General features: G+C 44.1%; 1 protein-coding gene across 1 annotated transcript in view; it reads right to left on the bottom strand.

Moving 5' to 3' along the window:
* CFI (complement factor I) overlaps window positions 1–27798 on the bottom strand; it is a 74864-nt gene that overhangs the window by 22227 nt on the left and 24839 nt on the right. The window contains exons 3-6 of the mRNA XM_073602482.1: window positions 20627–20789; window positions 15233–15414; window positions 11270–11380; window positions 8588–8695 (exon numbers count right to left, since the gene is read on the bottom strand). Of these exons, the coding sequence (XP_073458583.1) occupies window positions 8588–8695; window positions 11270–11380; window positions 15233–15414; window positions 20627–20789 (564 nt within the window). The remainder of the gene's footprint in view (window positions 1–8587; window positions 8696–11269; window positions 11381–15232; window positions 15415–20626; window positions 20790–27798) is intronic.

The raw sequence follows: 27798 nt of genomic DNA, 5'->3' as shown, positions 1-27798 counted from the left end.
ATTGTGTACACCACCAGGAAAGTAGTAGCAATGCACTAGGGTGCATGGTACTGTGTACACCAACAGAAGTGTAATAACAACTATGGGTGCACTGTATGTATTGTGTACTATACCAGGAAAGTAGTAGCGACTGCACTAGGGGTTCACGGTACGATGTACACCAACAGAAGTTTAAAAACAACTATGGGTGCACTGTATGTATTGTGTACACCACCAGGAAAGTAGTAGCAACTGCACTAGGGGTGCAAGTTACTGTGTACACCAACAGAAGTTTAATAACAACTATGGGTGCACTGTATGTATTGTGTACACCACCAGGAAAGTAGTAGCAACTGCACTAGGGGTGCAAGTTACTGTGTACACCAACAGAAGTATAATAACAACTATGGGTGCACTGTATGTATTGTGTACACCACCAGGAAAGTAGTAGCAACTGCACTAGGGGTGCACTGTACTGTGTACGCCAACAGAAGTTTAATAACAACTATGGGTGCACTTTATGTATTGTGTACACCACCAGGAAAGTAGTAGCAACTGCACTAGGGGTGCACAGTACTGTGTACACCAACAGAAGTTTAATAACAACTATGGGTACACTGTATGTATTGTGTACACCACCAGGAAAGTAGTAGCAACTGCACTAGGGGTGTACGGTACTGTGTACGCCAACAGAAGTTTAATAACAACTATGGATGCACTGTATGTATTGTGTACACCACCAGGAAAGTAGTAGCAACTGCACTAGGGGTGCACAGTACTGTGTACACCAGCAGAAGTGTAATAACAACTATTGGTGCACTGTATGTATTGTGTACACCACCAGGAAAGTAGTAGCAACTGCATTAGGGGTGCACGGTACTGTGTACACCAACAGAAGTGTAATAACAACTATGGGTGTACTGTATTGACCACCAGAAAAGTATGAGCAACTGCACTATGGGTGCACAGCACTGTATACTGTGTACACCGCCTGAAGTATATTAGAAACAGTATACCAGGAATGGCCTGCTGTCAGATCTAGCTAAACTGGATACAGTGGATATATATATATATATATATATATATATATATGAGACTGTCTGTATATAAATATATATATATATATATATATATATATATATATATATATATATATATATATTTATATTAAATACACTGCAGCTAACTGAATAATCTGCTTGCCTGCCTGCCTCCTCATTCTAAATTACACTCTCTCTGTCCACGCTGACGTGCAGGCGGCCTTATATAGTGTGGGGCGTGGACTTAGTCCCCCTGAGCCATGATTGGCAAAAGGCACCCTGCCTTTGGCCAATTATGGCTCTCTTAGCTGAGGGAGCTGTGATTGGCCAAAGCATGCAGGTCATGGTGCATGCTCTGGCCAATTATCATTATTATGGGCTGTTACGCGCTGCTCGAATTTGGCGCGAACAGCCCATAATGTTCGGTTTTTGACGAACGGGCGAACAGCCAATGTTCGAGTCGAACTCATGTTCGACCCGAACATAAAGAAAGCTCATCCCTACTTCTCAACAATCTCATCTGTACTAGTTCCTTGGGACTTATTCCTGGTGTATCAAGCCATGCGTCCCATAGCCTCAAATTTCCCAGGGTTTCCCCTGTGTTGGTATATATATTTTTCAATAATGAGTTTCCCATGTGTTGAATCCATGTTGTAACCTTCTGTGGCACAGCCGATTTCCAGCTCATGAGAATTGATTTCCTAGCCTGAAATAGTGCTCTGGCAAAAGCCATCCTTGTCACCTCCCCTGGGATCGCCCCTTTCAGAACCCCCAGTAGGCAGCTCAGTGGATCAAGAGGAATGTTGGTCTGAAACACACGATTAAGCGTAGCCAGAACCTCCGTCCAATATCTATGGAATTTAGGGCATCTCCAGAGGAGGTGAATCAGATCCCCAGGCACTGTCCTACACTTGCCACACATTGGGTCTGGTGCTTTGCCCATCCTGTATAGTTTTACTGGGGTATAGTGCACTCTCAGTAGTATATATAGTTGGGATACCTTTTGTGACACATTTAATGAGCATGTATCGCTGCTTTCATGGGGTTTCCCTCCAGGAACGATGACAGCAGCATATTGTACATTGAGATGTTATACCTTTTGTGTCTGATGCGTCCTGCAGCATATGAAAGACCAGAGTGGGGGACTGTACCCAGTCTACTGCGTCTCCCTGTGCCCTAACCGCATGTCTTAGTTGTAGGTAATAGAACAACATGTTGGATGGTGGTGCATATTTGGATTGTAGGTCACTGAAAGAGAGCAGGGTCCCATTATGAAAAACATGTCTTAAATAGGTTATTCCCAATCGGCGCCACTTAGGTCCCTGTTGGACTTTGGCCAGTTCCGTGTATGTTTTGTTTTCCAAGAGTGGGCTGTAAGCTGTATACCCCGCTACATTTTGTAGCTGTTTGGTTTTGTTCCACACCTTCTGAAGGAGTGTGTAAGTGGGCAATTGCTGGTTAGGCTGTTGAAATTGCTGAGCCTCTAGGCCCTCAGGTATCGACTCCACCCCTGAGCCAATCAGCATAAGTTTAGCCGATGAGCCCGCAGGAGTGGGAGCCATAGCCCCTATCAAGTGCTGCAGCTGTGCAGTCAGGTAATATATCCAAGGGTTAGGCAGAGCAAGGCCCTCTCCCTCCTTTGGGTACTGCAGCTGCTCTAATTTAATCCTGGGGGGTTTGGTGTGCCATAGCAATAGCCTAAATAAGGAGTTGACCACTCTAAATATTTTCAGTGTAATGACTACTGGCATGTTGTGTAGCATGTACAGGAACTGTGGCATTAGGATCATCTTGGTAAGGTTTGTCCTACCTGCCAGGGACATTTTGAGTTTGTTCCATACATTTATTTTGTCTCTAAAGCGAGTTAATAGAGGGTATATATTCCTGGAAAACACTTTATTGTATTTCCCAGGACCCCAAAAATTAGAGCTCTGCTTGATTGATTGGTTGATGACCATGCCCTAGCTCGCATGGTTGCTATTGGCCATTAAGGCTGCCCATCATAGAAAGTTGCAGCATTATTTACAGATATCGTGGTAAGGTGTGCCCATGCCACAGTCTGAAATGGCAGTCTGGACCAGATTTTGGAGGAAACAGGCACACTAATGATGCAGGTGTGTGCTGCATTTATATTAGAGCCAGAGTTAGAGGTCAGTGCCCCTCCCGAGGGGGTCAGTGTGTGAAGGGAACAGAGAGAGGTGCACATCTGCACCATACTGTCCAAGCTGCAGGATAAAAGTCCAACTGACAAAGGTACAGCATTTTGTGCATGAGCACTGGGATTGTGTGTTAGATGGTCTGGAGAACCTAGGCATGAGGCTTGAGCAGTAGAGCTGCGAAGAGAGCCAAGAGGCTGAATATTGTTTTTTTGTTGTATTGATGGTGAGATTGAGAACCCCCTACGTAGGAAGATGTTCATTTGTGAACTTTTGCTTTCTGTTGTTCAAATAAAAGTGGTCAGAAAAAGCCCTGAAACATACTTCTGGCATTGAGTAACTCACTGTTTTGCACTACCAATGAGCTACAAACCCCCCCCAACTTGTCACACTATCTACAGACAAATCTGTTGAGAGTATCAGTCTACTCCTATGCAGTGCCCACACAATAAGTATAAGAAATGACTGTAATAGTAAGAGTCATACAGTCAGATTGTAACATTTCAGTTTTCTCTTTCATTATACTGTCAAGTCATCATTTTCCTTGTGTGTTCCCACTCATACATACCTAAGGATTAGGGTTGCCACCTTTTCTTCAAGCCAAACCCGAACACTTTAGCAGCACACAGCAAGGGGGCAGGGGGGACACCGTGGACTCTGGTGTAAAGGGAAACTCTGATATAAGGTAGTTTTTACTCACCAAACCTTCCACTTACATCAGAGTTCTCAGCAGTCCCCCTTAAATGAGGGTTCCCAAGCCCCCCTTACAACAGAGTCCACAGGGCACCCCTTGCATGTGAGTCCCCCTTACCTTAGTGTACTCACTCACTTAGAGGCAAGAGAGAGATGGGAGGGAGGGGGAAGACTTTAGTCACAGACAGTGGATGGTGAGCTCACTAACCCGAGGATGGAGTCTCAGGCATAGACACCTTTCATCCACAATGTATCTGCCGATTGCTGAGCTTCAAACTTCCAGCCCACACATCCCTTTCTGAGGCACACAATGCTGGGGATTTGTGTGTGGGTGGGCAGACAGAGCGGTAGGGGTGGGAGGAGGAGCAGATCAAGCCCTCTCTCATCTCCTGTATGGGGATGGGGCCTGTGTGCACACCTATGCACTTGGCGGTTGTGGTACTTGGTTACTTGGGGTGCCACAGTCCATTCTGAATATTGTGTCTGGGTTTCAGGTGGTCTGAAACCTTGACAAACAATTCAAAACCCGGACTGTCCGGGTGAATCCCGGAGGGGTGGCAACCCTACTCAGGATTATGTACCCTTGCAAGGCAGGGGTTTGTTGACTAGTATGTCCTGGGAGTAAATGACTGAAAGGCCACTGGTATAGGGGTCTAAGAGACCGCCAACCAATCTATAAAGAGTACCTGTCACTGCTCATGGTTTTACAAGGGAAGTTGTACAAAAAAAGCAAGATAAAAAAATAAAAAATTTTTTAAACATTTAAACCCCCCTAACCTTTGTCCCACCATGCTCACGCGTAAATGCGAATGCGCACGTAGGTCCCACAAGCATTTGTAAACGGTGACTGCACCACACATGTAAGGCATCGCTGTGAATGTTACCAATAATACTAGTGCCAGAGCACATGTATAACTCTGAACTGGTAACCTGTAAAGGCTTTCAAAGCGTTGCCTATGGAGATTTTTAGGTACAGTCGTTTATCGCGATTTCACAGGTGTGCATAATTTTAAGCCGTGACATTTTTGGTATCTATTTATTTGTTACAAGTAAATAATTTACAAAGTTTTGTTTACAAAATAATGGAAAATACCAAGCCACCTGACTCTAATGCCGCGTACACACGGTCGGACTTTTCGTCTACAAAAGTCCGACAGCCTGTCCGACAGACTTCCGGCGGACTTTCAGCGGACTTGCAGCAGACTTTCTAACGAACGGACTTGCCTACACACGACCACACAAAAGTCCGACGGATTCGTACGTGATGACGTACACCGGACTAAAATAAGGAAGTTCATAGCCGGTAGCCAATAGCTGCCCTAGCATGGGTTTTTGTCCGTCGGACTAGCATACAGACGAGCGGACTTCGGGGTCCGTCGTACTTACGACGTAAAGATTTGAAGCATGCTTCAAATCTAAAGTCCGTCGGATTTTAGGCTAAAAAAGTCCGTTGAAAGTCCGGAGAAGCCCACACACGATCGGATTACCAGCCAGCTTTAGTCCGTCAGCGTCCGTTGGACTTTTGTAGACGAAAAGTCCGACCGTGTGTACGCGGCATTAGGCACACTCAGCCTCCATTTCAGTACCTTTGCTGCACGGGCCCACCCCTGACCTCCAAAACTGATTCTGAAGCCCACCATGGGTTTGCTCACTCCGAGACTTCCAGACTTCCTTTAGCCTTAGCTTTCGTGGTGTACCAGACCCTCTCTAGGTCTTCCGGGCAACTTTTGTTGCCAGCGGTTTAGACATTAATGGTTGTTTGTTGAATTATTTTGAGGGGACAGCAAATTTACACTGTTATACAAGCTGTACACGCACTACTTTACATTGTAGCAAAGTGTCATTTCTTCAGTGTTGTCACATGAAAAGATAGAATAAAATATTTACAAAAATCTGAGGGGTGTAATCACTTTTGTGAGATACTGTATATATATGTAGCGCACTACCCCCGAAGGAGCTGCTGTTTGTTTGTTCTATCCGTAAATCACATTCACCACCGAGCACATCGCAGCCCATAGAAATAGAAACAGTCCATATTGTACTTTTTCTCTTGCTTTTATTTGTATAACTTGAACTGGGACAGGGAAAGGGTTTTCTGAGATGCTTTTTCGCCGCTTCATAATCTTTCCCTTGACTTCTTATACAAATACTTAGAGCAATGCGGATAATGAAAAGTCACTCTGAATAACTCTTCGCATATAGGCTTTGGTAGATTTACTTTAGAGAATACATAGGCTGTGTAGCAAAGAGTCACTCTGAATAACTCTTCACCCATAGGCCTTTTAGAACAATCTTATCTCCATTTATGCTCGGAGCTCTACCTCCGCCTTTTATTATTTATTTATTTATTTTAATTTTATTTCAGGTTCTTATATAGCGCCGTCAATTTACGCAGCGCTTTACATATACATTGTACATTCACATCAGTCCCTCCCGTCAAGGAGCTTACAATCTAAGGTCCCTAACTCACATTCATACATACTAGGGTCAATTTAGACAGGATCCAATTAACCTACCAGCATGTTTTTGGAATGTGGGAGGAAACCGGAGTACCCGGAGGGAACCCTCGCAGACACAGGGAGAACATGCAAACTCCAGGCAGGTAGTGTCGTGGTTGGGATTCGAACCAGTGACCCTTCTTACTGCTAGGTAAAAGTGCTATCCACTACACTACTGTGCCGCCCTGCCTTTTGACCACTACTTCCGTTTGTACAGTACTTCCAAGTTGGGCAAAAGAAGACATTACTCTGAATAATTCCTCCCACCTGACTGATTGGATTACCGGGGCTTTGTTGAACCAAAAGTCACAGACCATTGGTGCCTGCATCACTGACTGCGTACCAACATCCCTCAGCCTTTGGTAGTACTGCTCCCCTGGGCTTTCACTCACTTGATCAACAGTCCATGTGCCACTCACAAACAGTCGATCACCCAGTCTTCTTCTTCTTCCGCTTAGCTCCTACTTCCTCCTGATGGCTTCTCCATCTCTCCTCTCCGGTTTGGCCTGCTCCCCCCCCCCCCGTGGGGAGCGTCCAGCTACACCAGCTATTACATGCTGCGCTGTGTCTCCAACTCCTCTACTCCTCATGGCATGGTCCCCCCCCCCGCAGGGGGGGCGCTCACCTTCACTCTCCCTCCCCGCAGGGGGGTGCGCTCACCTTCTCTCTCCCTCCCCGCAGGGGGGGCGCTCACCTTCTCTCTCTCTAGCGTGGCATGTAACCCCAGTTTATATGGGAGTCCCGCCTCCTGCCAAACAAATTAATGATTGGCCAGAACTCCACACATGAGCTGCCTGCCACTCAGATCCCAAGTCCAACCTCTCTTCCAGAACCATTTCCACTGAAAGCATGAGGAGGCATCTCTGGGCCCGAGCACAGGTGGCCACACCCTCTACTACACTAACACTCCCAGTCCCCAGAATAAACAACTAGGCCTGAGACAGGAATACAAGCCTGACTAAATTTACCTGAAACTGTACCCTATCATCTAACACTGAAAAATCACCTACCTTTAGGTAGTGACCACTATATATATATATATATATATATATATATATATATATATATATATATATATATATATATATATATATATATATATACACACAGTTATAAATGTGAATATTTAATTATTACAGGCATTTATATACAGCCTTTATATTGTACGTTCACATCAGTCCCAGCCCTCAAGAAGCTTAACATCTACAATCCCTAGTTCACATGCACACATACACATACTTGGGGGCCAGTTTAGGTAAGAGCCAATAAACCTATCAGCATATCTTTGGAATGTGGGAAGACACCCATGCAAGCATAGAGAGAGCATGCAAACTCCATAAGGGTAGTGTCCAGCCAGAAATGCAAACCACTAAGTCACTGCACCACCCCTACCAAAAACGCTTATGCAGTGTTATTGAACAAACAAGTTAAAGCAGTTTCTGAAACCTGCTAAGACTTATTTTTTTCAGACTACTTTCCACTAAGAAATATAAACTGAAAGTTCCATAGGACTTTAATAATACAACAGTGCTTTTATATACTATAAAAGCACATTACTTAAATCGAATAATGCAGTCTTAAGAAGTACACCTGTACAAAACAGCTGTCGACTTCCTTGCATTTCTGGTGCCTCCCCTCTTAGGCCTCTTTCACATGGGCCTAGAGATACGGAAAAATGACAAAGGTGGGTTAACTTGGCTATTGTTCAAAATGCGTTAATAAACACTGCCCAGATGCCACTTCTGATTTTCAGGGGGTTTTTTTTCACTAGAGGAAATAAATGTTTTAAAAAAAGGGCACCAAACACTCTGAATTGACTTCAATGGAGGTGGTAGCTTGTGGCAAAGACTAGAATATGCTACATGCTCTAAAACTCTTGATGCAACGCAATAAGTGATGCCAATGTGCATGTGTGTACTGCTCCACCCACCTGCCATTGTTTTAATAACCTAGTGCATTAGAAGAAGGTGCAAGAGCATTAAAAATGCAGCTAAAATGGTGGTTTTTGCTGCATCTCTAGGCTCATGTGAAAAAAAAGCCACAATCTAGTGGTGGTAACTCATTATGCTCTACTATGGATATTTTATTCATTTATGATAGCCTGGACTTTTTATTATGATTATAACAATAATCTGCTCCACAGTTGCATCCGGGAATGATTGCTCATTATCTTCACATACATTATAAACATTATTCAAATTACATTTGTGTTATTTTATACCTTTGCAATTGGCTTCGTCCTCTCCTTTGAGACAGTCCATCTGACCGTTGCATACATAATGCTTTGGAATGCAGATGTCTGATGAACAGTGAAAACCTTTTCGACACCCTAAAACAACATTACACAAAATGTTCAAAATAGATTACTTAATGGGAGAACTAAGGTCATCTTAGTGTGCTGCAAGGCCATCAACTCAATCGGGGATACGTGGTCACATGCCAAGGAGATAAGCCTCCTCAAATAATCCTACCCAATCATTGTGATGTATACAGTGGTCTAACTTTTAAATATATGGTTTATGGGGCTAAGCAGGAACAGTGCTTTCTCAGGGTTATCCATGCAATAGTTATATGTCTGTACATCTTGTTTTTATGCTGTTTTTTTAAATTATTGATGATGTGAAATAGAATTCTTGTGCTTTTAAAGTTGTGTGTTCCTAAAGTCCTTTTTTCCCCTATTTTTTGTTTCATATTTTGAGTAAGGATGTGGTACCAATTATAACAAACTGTGTCCTTTATTTGTACATGCTGTATACATTTACCCTTGTATTTCCGATACTGCAGTCAGCAGCTTCCAATACCCAGGGCTTGCACCCTAATTAGATATTGCTGGTTTTTCCATACACCCCTTATGGGCCATTATGTTTAAAAGCAGACATGAACGCAATTCAAAAAATTTGCTTTGCAATTCTGGTGGTAATTAAGAAGGCTAGGGATATATTAAAGTATAACTGAAGACAAAACTTTTTGTTTTGTTTTAAATAGAGTGGAGAAGAATTAGAACTCCCACAAGGTATGTACTGGTGCCTGTGTCCCTGTTAGGCCCCTTTCACACTTATAAGACTTCAAAGTCGCGCGATTTTAACGTGATTTCGTGGCCGCTATTTTGCTGCGATTTTGTCACGATTTTACAGCGATTTTACCACAATTTGGGAGCAATAATACTTTGTACGACTTTGCCACAACTTTAGCATTAACCATTCTTAGCTTGTGCTTACAAAGTAGTGCTGAAATCGTGTCTATATTATTCAGGTACAATTTGCATACTACTTGAGGGTTTAACATTGAAGTCTATGTAGAAATCGTATGGAAGTTGGACCAAAGTAGTGCAGGGACTACTTTGAAGTCGGCACTAAGGCCCCTTTCACACTTATACGACTTGTCCCACGATTTTGTACTGCAAAATCATATGACAAGTCATTCTCCATGATTTTCAATGACTACCATTCATATTGGCACGACTTTAAGTCGTGCCGACTTCAAAGTAGTCCCTGCACTACTTTGGTCCAACTTCCATACGATTTCTACTCCATAGACCTCAATGTTAAACCCTCAAGTGACATTCAAATCGTACCTGAATAATATAGACACGATTTCAGCACTACTTTGTAAGCACAAGCTAAGAATGGTTAATGCTAAAGTTGTGGCAAAGTCGTACAAAGTATTATTGCTCCCAAATCGTGGTAAAATCGCTGTAAAATCGCGGCAAAATCGCAGCAAAATAGCGGCCACAAAATCGCGTTAAAATCGCGCGACTTTGAAGTCTTGAAGTGTGAAAGGGGCCTTAGGGAGATTCACCTTCTGTTCATTCCAGGGAATGAATGACTGAAAGTGACTGAATCACTGAAAGTGAGAGAAAATCCCAAATTTTCAGTGGTCAACAGAAAAGGAATAGAGGCGACATTTTCCAAATGGGAACACTAGTTCTGGTCACCCTGGTGACTACTAGAGATTTCCCTAACTTTGGAGGGATTTCCTTTCACTTCCTGTTGGGGCTAGGAGACAAGAAGTGAAGGGAAATCTCCCCAATGGGATACTGACAGAGGTTATAATCCTCCCCTGCTCTATCCAAACTGAAAAATGTTTTTGCCCAGTTTCACTTTAAGCATAATTTACAAACTACATCCAACGCTGTATTCTGGCCTAGGCCGACAAGGCCCAGGCCTAGGGCAGCACTTTGCAGGGGGGCAGCACGTGTAGCACCAGTCTTATGGGGCGGACTGGGCTGAGAGGCAGGTTAGTCTAGCGCCCCCATAAAGCGGCCACACTGCTTCCGGTATGCAGGCAGCTGGCATTCGGCAACTGTGGGGGGGGAGGGAGGGCCCCGCTTCTAATTTTGACTGTCCTATCATCCTGGACCACAAACCTTCCTCACTGTGCTATATGTTTTCTGCTGCACCATTGGCATGGTTATATCTTCTCAGTCCTCTCCATAAAATTATCAGAAATTTGTGCTTAAAGTAGAATTATAGGCAACACTTTTTTTTTTATTATTTTGGATAGAATAAGGGAGGGTTATAGCCCCTTTCAGTTTATTTTTTACCATCTCTGTCCCATTGCAGATATTTCATTTCACTTCCTGCCCCATAGTCAAACAGGAAGTGAGAGGAAATCTATGCAAATATAAAGGAATCCATTCCCCCCCCCCCCCAGGCCCTCAGAAATAGTGACCCCACTCGAAAATTTCAGGGCAGGTCTTAAACAGCAAGGGGTGTGGCCTTGACAGGAAGGGGTGGGTCATATTTAAATTAGGGGGTGCACGAGTTTAGTCAGGCCTAGGGCAGCACAAAACCCAAATACACTACTGACTACATCCACATTCTCTGCTCCGCACTTAATATTTTGGATAGCTCTTTATATATAAAAGGTATATGTTTTGTTTGTCTTCTAAATGTATACTTACTTGAACAGCACAATTCATCACTGAGATCTCCACAGTTATCATCCCCATTACAGGCATGATCTGCAGGAATGCATTTCCCATTTACACATGTGAATTCATCATCTGTACAATCTGAAATATAATACAATGCATTCTTTACATCTGCATTTTAATAACGTAAACTTGTAAACATTGCAAAATGTAACTGTGCTTGCTCAACTTTCAGAACACAGGTTCATTTTACTAGAGTAACTAGGATTGGAGGTTTTCCCTAAACAAATTATTTAGTCCTAAGTGGATGTTGGTGGATTGAATCATCAATGTTTTGTGTGCTTAAGGGCCAAAGCTAGCTATACATTAATGCGTTTTCAAATAACCATTCATATTTAAGTTTTTGATACATTTGATGACTTGACAAATGTAGTTTGAAAGTACTGTACTTCAAAATGAAATTTGTTTTTAACATTCGATTTTGGAGTGAGTGGTCTTTCTGGAATAAAAACCACATATACTGTTATGCCCTGTACACACGGTCGGACATTGATCGGACATTCTGACAACAAAATCCATGGATTTTTTCCGACGGATGTTGGCTCAAACTTGTCTTGCATACACACGGTCACACAAAGTTGTGGGAAAATCCGATCGTTCTGAACACGGTGACGTAAAACACGTACGTCGGGACTATAAACGGGGCAGTAGCCAATAGCTTTCGTCTCTTAATTTATTCTAAGCATGCGTGGCACTTTGTGGGTCAGATTTGTGTACACACGATCGGAATTTCCGACAACGCATTTTGTTGTCGGAAAATTTTATAGCAAGCTCTCAAACTTTGTGTGTCGGAAATTCCGATGGAAAATGTGTGATGGAGCCTACACACGGTCAGAATTTCCGACAACAAGGTCCTATCACACATTTTCCATCGGAAAATCCGACCGTGTGTACAGGGGAATTAGAAATTCATTCATTTGAGAAAAATTTTACACCCTGCTCCTTCGAAATTTCTTTTCACTATGGTCATAAGCAAATGTTATTTTGACCCTATTAACAATTCGTAAATCAAACAAATGTTCAAAAAACAAAAAATTTCAAATGAGATTTTACTAGTGTGTTAAAAGCCTTCTTTAATCAAATATCTAATACAGTGGAACCTCGGTTTGCGAGTAACGTGGTTAACGAGTGTTTCGCAAACCAAGCACTGTATTTCTAAAAATCCTAACTCGGTTTGCGAGTGTTGTCTCGCAAAACGAGCAGGATTCAGGCCAAAAGCGGTGTGCAGTACCGCTCTTGGCCTGAGGTGGGGGGGCACCGGAGCCAAGCAGAGGCGAAAGTCGCTGGTTGGCGCCGTTCTGAAATGCACGGAAAGGCCGAGGACAGTTCGGCTGACCTCGGCAAACCTCGGAAAGGCTCCGTTCGGAAATGCACGGAAAGGCCCGAGGACAGTTCGGCTGACCTCGGCAAACCTCAGAAAGGCTTATTTTCTGGCTCATGTACATCATGCCACCCCGCTACACAATTACTCCCGGCTGGCGGAGTGATACCATGATTTTCCGCCTGTCGCCCGCCTCCAGTTCTCACCTGCAGAGATGCGAGGCAGCTGACAGGAAACATCTGAAGGAGATTGTGGCTGTAATGGACACAGTGAGTGGAGAATAGAATAGAATACTCGCTGTGTCCTAATATACAGTATATCTCACAGAACAGCGGGCTATCATCAGCATTACAATAATCATCACAGGCAGCACATTAAGCAGGAGCTCTATCATGGCTCTGTGTCACATGGCTGCTGAGGGTGCTGACTTTGTTATGACTGTGCTGTGTTACAATCTGTTTCATACAGTACAGCCATAAGTTAAAAAAGTCAGCAAACAGCCATGTGACACAGAGCCGTGATAGAGCACCTGCTTAATGTGCTGCCTGTGATTATTATTGTAATGCTGATCATAAGACGGTGTGATGCTACTTTACACTTCAGTTGGGGGGGCAGTAAACCTGCATTTTTACCACTCCCCAAACCAATCCCCTTTAACCGCTTCCTGTCCAGCGGCGTACCAGTATGTCGCTAAATTGGAAGGGTGATATCTCGGTCATCACTACAGCAATGATCGAGATATTTTTAACCCCAGCGATGTAAACAAGCCATTACCGGCTTGAACAAGCATCTGATCAAACTGATCTTGGTTTAATCAGATGCTTTGGAGGCTAGAGGACAGATTTGGGGTCTAAAAGACCCCAGATCTCTCCATAAAGAGGATCTGTCATGGCTCTTGCTATCACAAGGGATGTTACTCATCCCTTGTGAAATCAAAAAAAGAAAGAAAAAAATGTAAAGATACAGTGTACATTTTTTACATTTTTAACAAAATAAAATTAAAAAGAAATGTAAACTGCCCCCGCTCTTTCGTGCTTATGCACAGTTGCAAACTCACACCTTGGCCCCGCACGAGTGTGTAAACAACAACAAACCTGCATTTTGTTTCGAGACAAGGGGCAGGGACAAGGGTGGGGTCAATGGCATGGTCGAAAGGGGGTCCCGTCAGGTAGGCTATACGGGGCCCCATAATTTCTAACAGCGGCCCTGGGTATCGTGGAAAGGAATAGTGTCCCATCATTAGTGTCAGTGGTAAGAATAAGCCCTATCATTGGTGTCAGTGGGAGGAATAGTTAGAAAAAAAGATTACAGCACACACATACAAAAATGACATTTAACTCCTGCAAGGCTATTTAAAAACACCTGAGCATATTCAGAAAATATGGGGATTTAGTTACACCATATGGCCATATAGTGCTAAGCCCACTACTAGGTCAAAGTACCCCAATATCAGTGGGTCCTACGCTATCTATAGAATGGAAGATCCTGCTTCTCTGAACCATGGGAGACATACACTCCTCTAAATGGGAGAATTAAAAGGACTCCTCCTATAACACAGGTGGACACTAATAAGAGGCAATGATGGGGGGGTTTGTCTTTGTTTGTCTAATGGGAGGAATAGGGCCCCATCATTGGTCTCAGTGGAAATAATAGTGCCCCATCAATAGTATCAGTGGAAAGAATAGTGCCCCATCATTAGTGTCAGTAGTAAGAAGAGTGCCAAATCATTGTTGTCAGTGGTAAGAAGAGTGCACCATCATTGGTGTCAATGGAAAGAATAAAGCCCGATCAATAGTATCAGTAGAAAGAATAGTGCCCCGTAATTGGTGTCAGTGGTAAGAATAGTGCCTCATCGTTGGTGTCAGTAGGAGAAATAGTGCCCTGTTATTAGTGTCAGTGGAAAGAATAATGCCCCATCAATAGTATCAGTGGAAAGAATAGTGCCCCATAATTGGTGTCAATGGAAAGAATAGTGCCTCGTCGTTGGTGTCAGTAGGAAAAATGGTGCCCCATTATTAGTGTCATTGGAAAGAATAGTACCCCATCATTGGTTGAAAGAATAGTGCCCCATCATTGGTGTCAGTGGGAGGAATAGTGCCTATAATTGGTGTCAGTGGGAGGAATAGTGCCCCATTATTGAGGTCAATGGGAGAAATATTGCCCTATTGTTGGTGTTAGTGACGGCAATTATGGCCCATTGTTGGTGTCAGTGGGAGGAATAGTGCCCCATTATTGAGGTCAATGGGAGAAATATTGCCCTATTGTTGGTGTTAGTGACGGCAATTATGGCCCATTGTTGGTGTCAGTGGGAGGAATAGTGCCTTGTATCAGTGGGAGGAACAGTGCCCCAAGGGTCGGATAAAGGTAAGCAAAGGGCCACATCTGGCTCCCTATGCCGAAGTTTGGAGACCACTGATTTATACCCTTTGTGGCTATTGAAGGACATATTAAATTAAAAATTATTGTGCCTGGATTTCAACTTTAGGCTTGCGTGGTTATATACGGTAATACTTAGTTTATTTTCTGCTACAACTTAAGTTACCCAGATGAAATGAACAGTAGACATCAACAAAAATTATGCCTAAGTAATTCTTTCTACAAAAGATACAAACCCCTTTTCTCTTTATAACAATTGACTGCCGCCCACAAGTTTTCACTGACTGTGTCTTTCTTCATTATACATTCAGCCATGGAGGTTTCTACCCCTCTGCAGGTTACATGAAGACATTCAGTAGGTTGTCCTTGTTGTACATCTTCTTTGAAACTGGCCGTTAGTGGTTCTGACAATGCACCTCTAGGAAAAAATACATTATGGAAAGGGTTGTATTAATATGTTGTCACTTGGGAAAACATTCAAAAAATATCTACTGGCTTACTCTCAGTCATGGTTACTTTGAACATTGGATCAGAGATGTCTAGAATTCTGTCAGCTTAAAGAATATTTATTTATGATAGCACATTTAAGGTTTAGAACCTCTGCCGAGTTGTAATTGCAGAGACAAGTACATGAACCAGTCATGCCCGGTACCGATTCTGGAGCGTCCATACTGGACACTCTTTCCTCAGTGCGCTCACTTCCTCCCAGGCTACTGACAGTCACATGGCTGAGAAATTTGCTAGTGGGGATGGGCGAAGCCTAACGAGGAACTGAGAAACTAGTTTCCCATCTGGTCTGTCTGTCCGTTTATTGACAACGAACAGCAGTGGGCAGATCCAAAACCACTATTCAGTCCAATAGCAGCTTTCAAATCCTCCCACTACTTTGTGCTGTCAATACAAATTAAGGCAAATCTGATGCAGAACTAGTGTATGAGTTGCCCATCAGACTCTGTCCACCCAGTGACAGTGTTTGCCATATATGGGTAATACCATCACCAATATTAGCAGATCTGATGTGGAACTAGTGTATGCGTTGCCCATCAGACTCTATCGACCCAGTGACAGTGATTGCCATATATGGACAATACCATCACCAATTTTGCCATCCCTTTGTTAACATTCCTCAGCTGACAGCTGAATGGGGCTAGGAATAGAGCATTGTGTAGGAAGCTCAGCAAGCCAGCTCAGAGCTAAATCTGCAAACTGGCTGTAATTCTTAAAAGAATATGTCACTGCCATAGCGTCAGGTTCTTAACGTGGCGGTAGTTATAACTACCTGAATTCGTCACTCGTGTCGGGAATGTCACCACAACTGGCGCAATAGCTTGCCTAAATTAGGCGCAAGTAGTTCTAAAGGAAATTACTGCCAGAGAAGTGACATAAAGACTTTATTCAGTTCCCCCCAGTTCTTTGGACTGAACAAATCAGTCCGTGCTCAAGGAAATAGACCCAGATGGCTTAGTGAATGGAAAGTCACTGAAGCTAAAGCTGAGCTGAAGCACATATAATGGAAAAAAATGTAATGCTCTGGACAACACTGTAGTTCTAGGAAGAAGGTTTTGTTAGAAATTCTGTATATAGCCCTAAGACTGCTTTCACACTGAGGCGCTTTACAGGCGCTTTAGCGCTAAAAATAGTGCCTGCATAGCGCCTGTAAAGAGCCTCTCCTCTCACTCCAGTGTGAAAGCCCAAGTGCTTTCACACTGGAGAGGTGCGTTGGCAGGACAGTAAAAAGAGTCCTGCAAGCAGCATCTTTGCAGCGATGTAGGAGCGGTGTATACACCATTCCTAAAGCGCCCCTGCCCATTGAAATCAATGCTTTTAACCCTTTTTCGGCTGTTAGCGGGGGTTAAAAGCGCCCCACTAGCGGCAGAATAGCGCCGCTAAAACGACGGTAAAGCCCTGCTAAAAATATTAGCGATTTGCCGCCTATGCCCCCAATGCCTCAGTGTAAAAGCAGCCTAAAGAACAGACCACGTGGGTTTTGCTGCTTAACTGCAGACAGGAAACATTATTACAGAGGAAAGACACGGTTTAACCATAGATGCAGCTACAAACTTATAAACACTGCCATCTGATGTACAGTAGTTGTTGCATAAAATACAATTCTGTATTCCAACGGGTTTGGATAGGTACTCCCCCTTCAAGGTTTTGCTTTATTTCACATGATACTTTACAGCCACGAGGAACAATGCCATTTATAGACACCTTTGTTACCAATGTAGCTGTGCCACTGGCATGACTTGTGGCCCTCACTATGTCCTCACAGTGGATCAACAATGGGTTGTGGGGGATGAGTCAGGATGCCATTGTGGGTATGACTGTGAAGAACCGGCACATAGTATATCTCCATTATCAGAAGACACTCCAAAGCTCCTATATAAATGTTAATCGAAAATAATGAAGCCTCTCCTTATGCCCCGTACTCACGATCGGACTTTCCGACAACAAAACCGTGGAATTTTGTTCGAAGGTTGTTGGCTCCAACTTGTCTTGCATACACACAGTCACACAAATGTTGGCCAACAATTACAAACGTAGTGACATACTAGACGTACTACGTTGTTTTTCAGCTCTTTAGCGCCACCCTTTGAGCTCCTTCTGCTAATTTCATGTTAGTAGAAGTTTGGTGAGTGTTGATTCGCGCTTTTCTTTTTGCGTTTTTCTTTTAGCGCTATTATTATTCTTGATATCACTATAAAAAAAAAGCCTTTGAAACTTAGTTTGCAATAACTCCATCAGTATCACCAGCAAAGCAGCTTCATTATTATCCCATTAAAGAAGAAGAAAATTGTGCGCTGCATTTGGAGATTTCATAATTTGCCACGTCACAAATGTTAATTCTCCATTACGAACACTAGTTTACAAGACCGGCTGCTTCTGAGCATGCGTGAACTTTTGTGCGACGGACTTGTGTACACACAATCGGAAAGTCCGACAACAAAAATTTGTTGCTGGAAAATTTGAGAACATGCTAGCCAACATTTGTGGGTGGAAAGTCCAACAACAAATGTTCAATGGAGCATACACACGGTCAGACTTTCTGCCAACAAGCTCACATCCAACATTTGTTGTCAGAAAATCCGATCGTCTATATGGGGCATAAGACATCTCTAATCCTCAACTCTGGCTTCAGGGTCCATTCGTCCCACACACAACTCAGCAAAGTTCTGGAGCTGCACATCAATTCCAAAGAGTGAAATCAACTTTATTGTTCAGAACAAGCACAGACTCTAACATGTTTCACCCCATGTTTATGCATGTATTTTAGGGACTCCTAAGTATGTGCATAAATTGTACAGACCTGTCATATGAAACAATAACCAGTTTATACATTTCCCCATATTTGGCAAAACTACTGTAGCATCCCCCCTCGACCCGCAGGAACATGGTGGTAACCCTCAGAGACAAAGTGGGCTGACATTTCACCTCAGGGGCAGATCTCTTAGGCGTAATGGGACATGTGAACAGATGGGTGCCAGTCACTTTAACCACTTGACCTCCGGAAGATTTACCCCTCTTCATGACCATTGCTTTAACTGCTAATTTTGCGGTCAAGCAACGCTGTACCCAAATAAAATGTATGTCCTTTTTTCCCACAAATAGAGCTTTCTTTTAGTGGTATTTGTTCACCACTGAGTTTTTTATTTTTTGCGATATAAAAAAAAACAAAACGCCAATTTAAAAAAAAAAAACTAATATTTTTTACTTTCTGCTATAAAACTATGGAAGAGCCCTGGGGCCATCATAAAAAAAAAATATACAGAATTATATATGGAAGAGCCCTGGGGCCATAATAAAAAAAATACAGAATTATGAGTTAGAAAAAAAAATTATTTTTTTTTTTTTTACAAAATTCTGAGTTTGAAAGTCAGAATTCTGAGATTCAAAGTCAGAATTCTGTTTTTTTTTTTTTATGAAGGCCCCAGGGCCCTTCCATAATAAAACATATCCAATAAAAAAAACATGTAAAAAAAATAGAATTTCTTCATAAATTTAGGCCGATATGTATCCTGCTACATGTTTTTGTTAAAAAAAAAAATCCCAATAAGCATATATTGATTGTTTTATATGAACGTTATAGCGTCTACAAACTATGGGATATATTTATGGAATTTTAATTAATTAATTTTTTTATACTATTAATGGCGGTGATCAGTGACTTATAATGGGACTACGATATGCGCTGGACAATCAGACACTAACTGACACTTTTGATGCTTTGCAGGAACCAGTGACACTAATAAAGTAATCAGTGCTAAAACTACTGCCACTGTACTAATGACACTGGTTGGGAAGGGGGTTAAAAATCTAGGGCAATCAAAGGGTTAACGCCGTGCCTAGCCAGTGTTTGTGTTTACTATATGTGCTGTTTTTACTAGGGGAAGAGATGGATACTAGTCAGGAACACACAATCAATCCCCCCCCATCAGAACAGCGATCTGCCTTGTTTGCATAGGCAGATCACCATTCTGTGTTGTTTACCGATGATCGGCAGGTGCCAGAGGACATCGAGTGCCCGGCACCTCCAGATCGGCTTTTGCTGTGAAGAATCACAGCAGAAGCGGCCCACAAGTGGCACACGCATGCCCCCTGCAGACAGATTTGCCGAATTACTTATATATACGTGATACTGTGCACAGTTGCCGCCTTGCAGCAGTAAAACTGCTATAGGGCAGTCGGAAAGTGGTTAAGGTATAAAACAAAAAGGGAGTTTGTTGCTCATACCACAAAAACTCCAGGGAGAGAGAGAGCTAGGGAGTTCTGAACACCCATTACTGGTCTGCAGACTCAACGGCACACAATAAGAGACACCTCTACAGAAAAAGAACCTTTAAGCTTAACCCAGCAATCTGTACCTTCTTAGTATCCATTAGCAACCACAACTTTCCAGTAGCAGCAGAGGTACTCTGGATGAGCCCATCTTGACACTTTCCCAGGCTCTTAACAAGTTCCTTACCCAGGACCTCATGTGGCAGAGTGGCCTCTGGTACTTCATCACACAGATCATCAGTTTCTTTCCTGTCCTCAGCCAGGCTCCCAGATCACAGAGCCTCAAGCACAGTTTTAGGCCTCAGGCTTCAGGCCTTATTACTCAGCTGCTCCACATACATCTCCCCTAGGCCAGAGCATAGGTGAAAGAGCAATCACTTGGCTCTCCTCAAATATTTATACTCTCCCTAGCATGCACCAGGGGCTATAAAATTCCCACTGGTTGGTTAAGGAAAGCATGAATATTCATAAGTCAGTTTTACTGTAGTTTTTCATACTAATACCAGAGGTACCAGTGACACTTACAGGCAGAAGGGAGAAACCAAAGCTTCACAAAATTTAGGGGAAAAACTAAATAAACACATAGACTATAAATCAGATAGGTTGTCTATGAGCAGAATTAAATTTGACTAGTAGCCCCTGTTTAGGACAGGGTGGTTAAACTACCAAATGCATTTTAATGTCACTGAGCCATTCAGCCATGTTTGGTGTTTGGCAAGTCTCAGTCCACAGGTACCTAATAGCGGTATATGATGAGAAAGCCATTTACCAATGAAACTGTGAAATATTACCATGTGGAGGAGAACATAAAACACAAAATAGATAATCAGTAAAATAAAACTGCTGTGACTTACAGGGGAAATCCAAGTTGCTTGCAGGCTACATTGGCTTCTGTGATTGTCCATTTTGCTGGGCACACAAGGATTTCCTTTGTATTACCAGGTAATTTTATTAACACAGTGCCGTTATTCTTCACAATATTGCCATTTCTTTTCTTCACCGATATTTCAAATTTTCCTAAATTGTAAAAACAAAAGTAATGGTATGACAACCTGGGGCCAGAACAGTGATTGTCCTTTAATGTGATATGCAATTGATTTACAGTTAGGTTAAGAAAAAACCTGCAGGTAGTCTAGAGGTTTAAAACCTGGCCCAATTTGCTTGGAGAAGACAAAAATTATTTTCTAATCCCACAAAGGCAATTGAATACTCCTTGGATTTGAAATTCATGAAATCTCCATTAACCAGTAATTGCAAGACTATACAACATTTTCAAAGATTTTACAGTAAAGAATCTGTTTTCTTCTGCAGAGATTAAAGGGGTCGTAAACCCTTGTGTTTTTTCACCTTAATGCATCCTATGCATTAAGGTGAAAAAACTTCTGACAGTGACCGGCCCCCCAGCCCCCCCATTTTACTCATCTGAGCCCTTCGATCCCTTGGCGGAGAGGCGCTGTACCTCTCTGCCTGGGGTTCTCAGCTTTTGATTAGATAGAATAATAACAGCGCAGCCATTGGCTCCCGCTGCTGTCAATCAAATCCAATGATGCAGGGGCCGGGGGCGGGACCAAGTCCGACATTCTGTTTCAATAGATGCAAATGCTGGACTCGGGAGCACGCCCGCAAGGTAAGGAGAGCGCTTCTCCCAGGGGGTTTACCGATGTAGGAAGGAGCCGTGAGTGCCGCCAAGGGACCCTAGAAGACGATGATCGGGGCCACACTGTGCAAAATGAACTGCACAGTGGAGGTAGGTATGACATGTTTGTTATTTAAAAAACAAAACAAAACAATGGTTTACATACCCTTTAAACTTCTATCCATCAGGCCAAAAGGTTCTCCCCATATCTTTTGTGCTGACCTAAAAAGTGAGTATGTGCATTAGCCTTGAAAATGAATAGCTGTAGAACCCTTGTTGCAAATGTCAAAGCTAGACCTTCGCGGGCGGAACTTTTGCATGTTATCTTCTAGTAATAGTAGAGATTCATAGGTGTCCCGAGAACCGCACATCAAGTCAAAGTCTGCTGTGTGATAGTGAATGGCAGTCTCAGCCTGGACCCCTACCAGGCCACGCCCCCTGGGCTGAGACTGCCATTTACTATCAAACAGCAGACTTTGACTTGATGTGTGGCTTCCGGGACGACTATCACTCTCTACCATTACTTGGAGCTACATTCCCAGCCAGAACTCATAGCGGTGGGCACAGGACTTCATTCCTATATAGCCTGAGTGGCTCATACACATATCTTGGTTCGCATCTTCTTGTAATAACCATATAAACAGTGGAGGCTAGTGCTCCATTATTTGGGGGGGTGGCAAACAAACCCCCCCCCACCAGGTCTGCACTTACCCCATCCAGGTCGCGGCTTCCCCAGCTTCTCCTCTTGGCCAATCCGGTCCTAAGACCCGCTTCCTGTCCTGATTGGCGGAGAAGCCAAAAGGCTATAGCGAATATTGATTCGCTAATATCACAAGTGGGTGGGCTCGGGGCGTAGTGCTCTGAGCTCCAAGCCCAACCTTTTTGAAGACAATTAGAGCCTCAGGCTCTAATCATGTGCAACAACTGGTATGTGGCAATTAGGGTTGCACTGATACCGATACTGAGCATTTGCCCGAGTTCTTGTGCTTGGGAAAATGCTCCGATGCTTGATCCGATAACTGGGCAGTCAGGGGATGATCAGTGCGGCGGTGGGGGGAGTTACAGGCACTGATCCCCTTGTATTGATAACAATAAAGCAGTAGACAGATGCTTCTCCCTCTCTCCCTCCTGCAGCTTTCAGACGCTTTAATGAAATCTTTGCAGTGGAATCTGTGTTTGTAACTCCTCCCACTGCCGCACCGATCACCCCTGACTGTCCCCGTATCCTCCTCCAGTCCCCCTGTCAGGATGGAGAGCGGAGGAAGGAGCTGATAAATCTGTCATGTAACGGCTCCTTCCGTTTCCGAATAAACAGAGTCAGTGATCGCTGCTCTGTCCATTCATAACTGAGTATTGTAAACTGTGTTTACGATGCTTCAGTTTATGAATGGAGAAGAGCCGCTGTCTCCTGTCCATTCATCTTCAGTGCAGCTGAGGCTGCAGAGAAAGGGACTGGGGAATCTGTGTCCTGAGTCCCTTTCCCTGTCTCAAAGGGGAGGTGTCAGGGGCCTGTTATAACCCCTAATATCTCACCAAAGCCTCCCAACAGTACTGATAAAAAAAATAAATAAATAAAAATAAAGAATTTTAATAAATAAATATGTAAAGGTTAAATTGTAAAAATAATACAAAATAAAAAACACACTGACACTGTTCACTCCCCTCCCCCTCAAAAAAAAGAAAGCATTGTAAAAAAAAATAAAGTAAAAATAGAAAACTACTGCCACTGTCGCATGACATAAAAAAAAGTACCGGTACTCGTACTCGGTTTTACAAAAGTGGTATCGGTGCAACCCGAGTGGCAATATAGCGGCGCCACACCGAAACTGTGGGTGTGGTCAGATAATAGACAGTACAGACCTCGGTACACTCGTTTTCATAAAATAAAACTGTTCTATTGCATATCCTTTACTACACACAGCTAACCTTAAAGTGGTATTAAAGTCTTTTTTTATTTATTTACTTATTTTTAAAAAATAAACATGTTATACTTACCTGCCCTGTGTAATGGTTTTGCACAGAGCAGCCTGGATCCTCCTCTTCTCGGGTCCCTTGTCGGCACCCCTGGTACCTCCCTCCTTCCGGGTGCCCCAACAGCAAGCAGCTTGCTATGGGGGTATCCAAGCAGGTGCACTCCCGCCCACACCTTCTCCTGATTGGCTCACTGGCTGTGATTCACAGCAGCGTCAGCTTCAGGAGTGAGAGTCCCCAGAGAGCCAAGGCTCTCGTGGATATCGCTGGATCGGGAGGGGGCTCAGGTAAGTATTGGGTGGGGCTGGGGGGGGGGTGCAGCACACAGAAATTTTTTTACCTGCATTCCTGGCAATGGTGGGTGCTGCATTCCTGGCAATGGTGGGTGATGCATTCCTGGCAATGGTGGGTGCTGCATTTCTGGCAATGGTGGGTGCTGCACTAATGGCAATGGTGGGTGCTGCATTCCTGGCAATGATGGGTGCTGCATTCCTGGCAATGGGGGGTGCTCATCTCTTTACTCACACACAGCCACAAAGGCAAGAGAATTCTTGTTGAGAAGTGTATTAGTGCTCGAACGAACAAACTTAGACCGAATTTTAATGGTTCAAAGAATGTCAGGCAAAATGGTCGCCCTCACGCATGTTCACTTGATCAAATCTGGCCCTCATAAAAAAAAAGTTTGGACACCCCTGCCCTAAGGGCTCCTTCAGACAGGTGCTGAGACAGGTCCTGTATGCTGAGACACTTTTTGCTGCATCTGCATCCACCAGAGAGCTTCACCTATAGAAGTGGGTGCACATATCCGAATGCAGACACTGTGCGTTCGGATACATGCATGCCTTCCTGTCTGCATTTCATATTTTGACATTCGACTACGTCCATGCAGCTGCTGTGTCCCAATTGACTTTAGCTGGATTGCCTGCACAGGGATGCACAGAACACTAAGTATCCTCACGTGGTAGACAACCATCACACTGGGTATGGGCGCATATGCTCCATGTGAATGAGACCCAATTGCCATGTGGGTCCAGTGTCAGGGCTGGGCTCAGCCCTTCCTTCTCTGAGCTGGCCGCTCAGCTGTCGCGCGGCTCACCTGGAATCTTCCACTATGGCTGCTCCGGTACAACCTGTGTTGCAGGCCATCCCTGCTGCTGCTCCAGTCTCTGTGCAGGCACCCGCCCTGAGTCATACCTCTATAAGAGGCATGTCTGGTTCCGCTCCGCTTCCCCAGCGATTTGGGGGCGATCCAGTTAAATGCAGAGGGTTTCTCAATAGGTTGAGATATACTTTCAGATGCTGCCCTAGGCGTTTCCCACGGACAGAAGCAAAGTAGGTTTCATTATAACTTTGCTTTCTGAGAGAGCCTTGGCCTGGGCAAACCCTCTATGGGAGAGGCAAAAACCCGTGGTCCTGAGTTACCCAGAATTTGTGGCTTCCTTCAAAAGGGTATTCCGCTTTTGCTGCCAAGAGCCTCATGTCCATCAGAGTACGAGAACTGTTGCCGATTACGCCATTGAATTCCGTACTCTGGCAGCAGAGGTTGCTTGGAACAATGAGGCCCTCGTGGCTGCCTTCTCTCATGGTCTCTCGGATAACATCAAGGATGAGATAGCCGCCCAAGATATACCCACGGAGCTGGAGAGGTTGATCACATTTGCCATCCTCACATCCTCATTGACTCCAGACTCAGAGAAAGACCCTATTTTAAGGAGCGCTGGCGCAAGCCTCCTGTACGTTTGTCTCCGAGCTTTGCAGTCCCACCCTTGCCTCCCTCACCTCCCATGCCTCCTGGTACCGAGTCGGTCTGTGAAGATGAACCCATGCACTTGGGCTTCATGCGTCTCTCTGCGGATGGGAGAGCCCTTAGGAGGAGGGAGAGATTGTGCCTTTATTGTGCCCAGGCTGGTCACTTTTTGAATTCTTGTCCTACCTGTCCAGGGAACGCCCGAACCTTGAGGTCCTGTCACGGACAGACCTTAGGTGACATTTTTTCATCTCCAGTTTCCCAGAAGGATAAGCCCCTGGTTTCGGTTACCCTGTCTTGGGCTGAGTCATCCATCGAGATACAGGCTCTAATCGACTCTGGGGCTGCAGGCCTGTTCATTGATGCTGCCTTTGTATCAAAGCATTAGATTCCGCTGCAGCTGCGTGACACTTGAGACTGTTCCATTGTCCATGGCCGTAGGGGCCTTTCACCATGAGATAATCCAATTCCAAGTTACTTCCTCACCTAAGTTTCCGCTGGTTATTGGTTATCCTTGGTTACAGAGGCACAACCCTTCTTTTGATTGGCTCCGTGCTGAGGTTCTGTCCTGGTCGCCACAGTATAGCGAGAGATGCTTCCAGAAGGTAGCCAAGGTCCTGTGCACCTCTTCACTCTCCTCCCTGCCGGAGGAGTACCGCGATTTTAGCGATGTCTTTGACAAAGGTCAAGCTGGTACTTTGCCTCCACACTGGTCGTATGATTGCCATACCCCCTCATGGCCGGGTTTACCCTTTGTCGGTCTTGGAGGATAAGGCCATGGAGGAATATGTCCCCTCCTATTTGGTTCTCTGGTATTTGGCAAACTATGCAGAGGGCACTGCCTGTCCATTACACTTGATCAGGCGGCAGTGACACCCTTACAGCAGTGCTTCCCAGTGTGAGTGGGGTTGATGGAACCCCTGGCATCAACCCCCAGGGCGTGTGCCCCCCTCCCCCCCCTAGTTTCTGCCTTACTTTCATGTATTAAAAGTAACAGTTCTGAAAATTGAATACAGTATTATATTTACTTACATGTATGCTGATGGATAAATTTTTTTTTAACCATATCACTAAGCCATGCCTACTGTATTCCTCATTATTTACACCTCAAACATATTCACTAATACGGTATTACCCAAATTCAAAATGTTTATATAGAAGAACAGACTTGAGTGCAAATGTGTTCTTCAACCACTTGAAATGATCTGAATGGTATTTTGCTTATAATTATTTGTTGCTTTACAAATAAGCCCCATAGTGCAGAGCCAATACCATCAAAAAGATAATGTTTATGACTAGGGTTGCACCGATACCACTTTTTTTCAAGTACTCGCCGATACCGATTACCGGTACTTTTATTTAATGTCTAGTGACAGTTTTCAAAGCACAATACAGATACACAATACAATACAGGAACTGATGGCTGGCACTGATAGGTGGCACTTACTGATGGGCACTGATTTTCAGCACTGATAGGTGGCACTGACTGATGGGCACTTATGGGCAATGATAGGTGGCACCAATATGTGGCACTTACCAGTGATGGGAGTAAGTCACACATGTGCAAGTCACAAGCAAGTCTCAAGTCTTAACCTTCAAGTCACAAGCAAGTCCCAAGTTACTGTGGCGAAAAGCAAGCAAGTCAAGTCGAGTCCCTACTAGAAGTCAAGCAAGTCAAGTCAAGTCATTTATTTTGGTCAAGTCACAAATGAAGTCAAAATACTGATCTACCCCGAAGCTGGGACTTGGGGGGAGCTTTCTTTTGTGGGGGGGGGCGGCTTTTGCCTAGGCCAAGACACAGCACTGGTGGTGCCAAGTCATTGCAAGTCAAATAGCCCAAGTCAAAGTCAAGTCGCAAATCAATAGTGACTAGTCAAAGTCAAGTCGAGTCATTTATTTAATTTTGTCAAGCAAGTCGCAAGTCCTCAAACAGGTGATTCGAGTCTGACTCGAGTCAAGTCATGTGACTCGAGTCCCCCACCTCTGGCACTTACTGATGGGCACTGATTTGCAGCACTGATAGGTGGCACTGATATGTGGCACTTACTGATGGGCACTGATTTGCAGCACTGATAGGTGGCACTGACTGATGGGCACTGATATGCAGCACTCATGGCTGGCACTTATGAGCACTGATAGGTGGCATTTATGGGCACTGATAGATGACACTGACTGATGGGCACTGATTTGCAGCACTGATGGCTTGCACTGATAGGTGGCACTTATGGGCAATGATAGGTGGAATTGATTGGTAGGCAGTGGCACTGATAATTGCATGCAGCCTGGCATTAAAAAATTTAATTGAAGATATAAAGAGAGTAACTATACAAGAGCCCATCTTGATACACAGGCTTACTGAGGCCGAGTGCAGGGTGTACCAAGATGAGCGTCGCAGTGTATAGTCTGACGGAGACATGGGCTGTCACTTCCGTTAACAATTCTGGAGGCCCGGGTCTCCGATTCTGACGGGCGGCTGCGACCCACACCCCTGCCCCAGCCAGCTTACCTTCCGCTGAAAGGACTAGCTCTCCACTGTGCCAGGACTCGCGATTCACTCCGTCTCTCCGCCCACTGACTTCTGGGATGCTATGGTATTCATGTAAAGCAGCAGGAGCATTTGTCCGAGTACAAGTACTCGGGCAAATACTCGGTATCGCTGCAACCCTATTTAT

The sequence above is a fragment of the Aquarana catesbeiana genome, linkage group LG01, assembly GCF_042186555.1.
Source record: "Aquarana catesbeiana isolate 2022-GZ linkage group LG01, ASM4218655v1, whole genome shotgun sequence".
NCBI classification, from domain to species: domain Eukaryota; kingdom Metazoa; phylum Chordata; class Amphibia; order Anura; family Ranidae; genus Aquarana; species Aquarana catesbeiana.
Note: the sequence above shows the minus strand (reverse complement) of the source record. Positions and strands in the feature narration are given on the sequence as shown.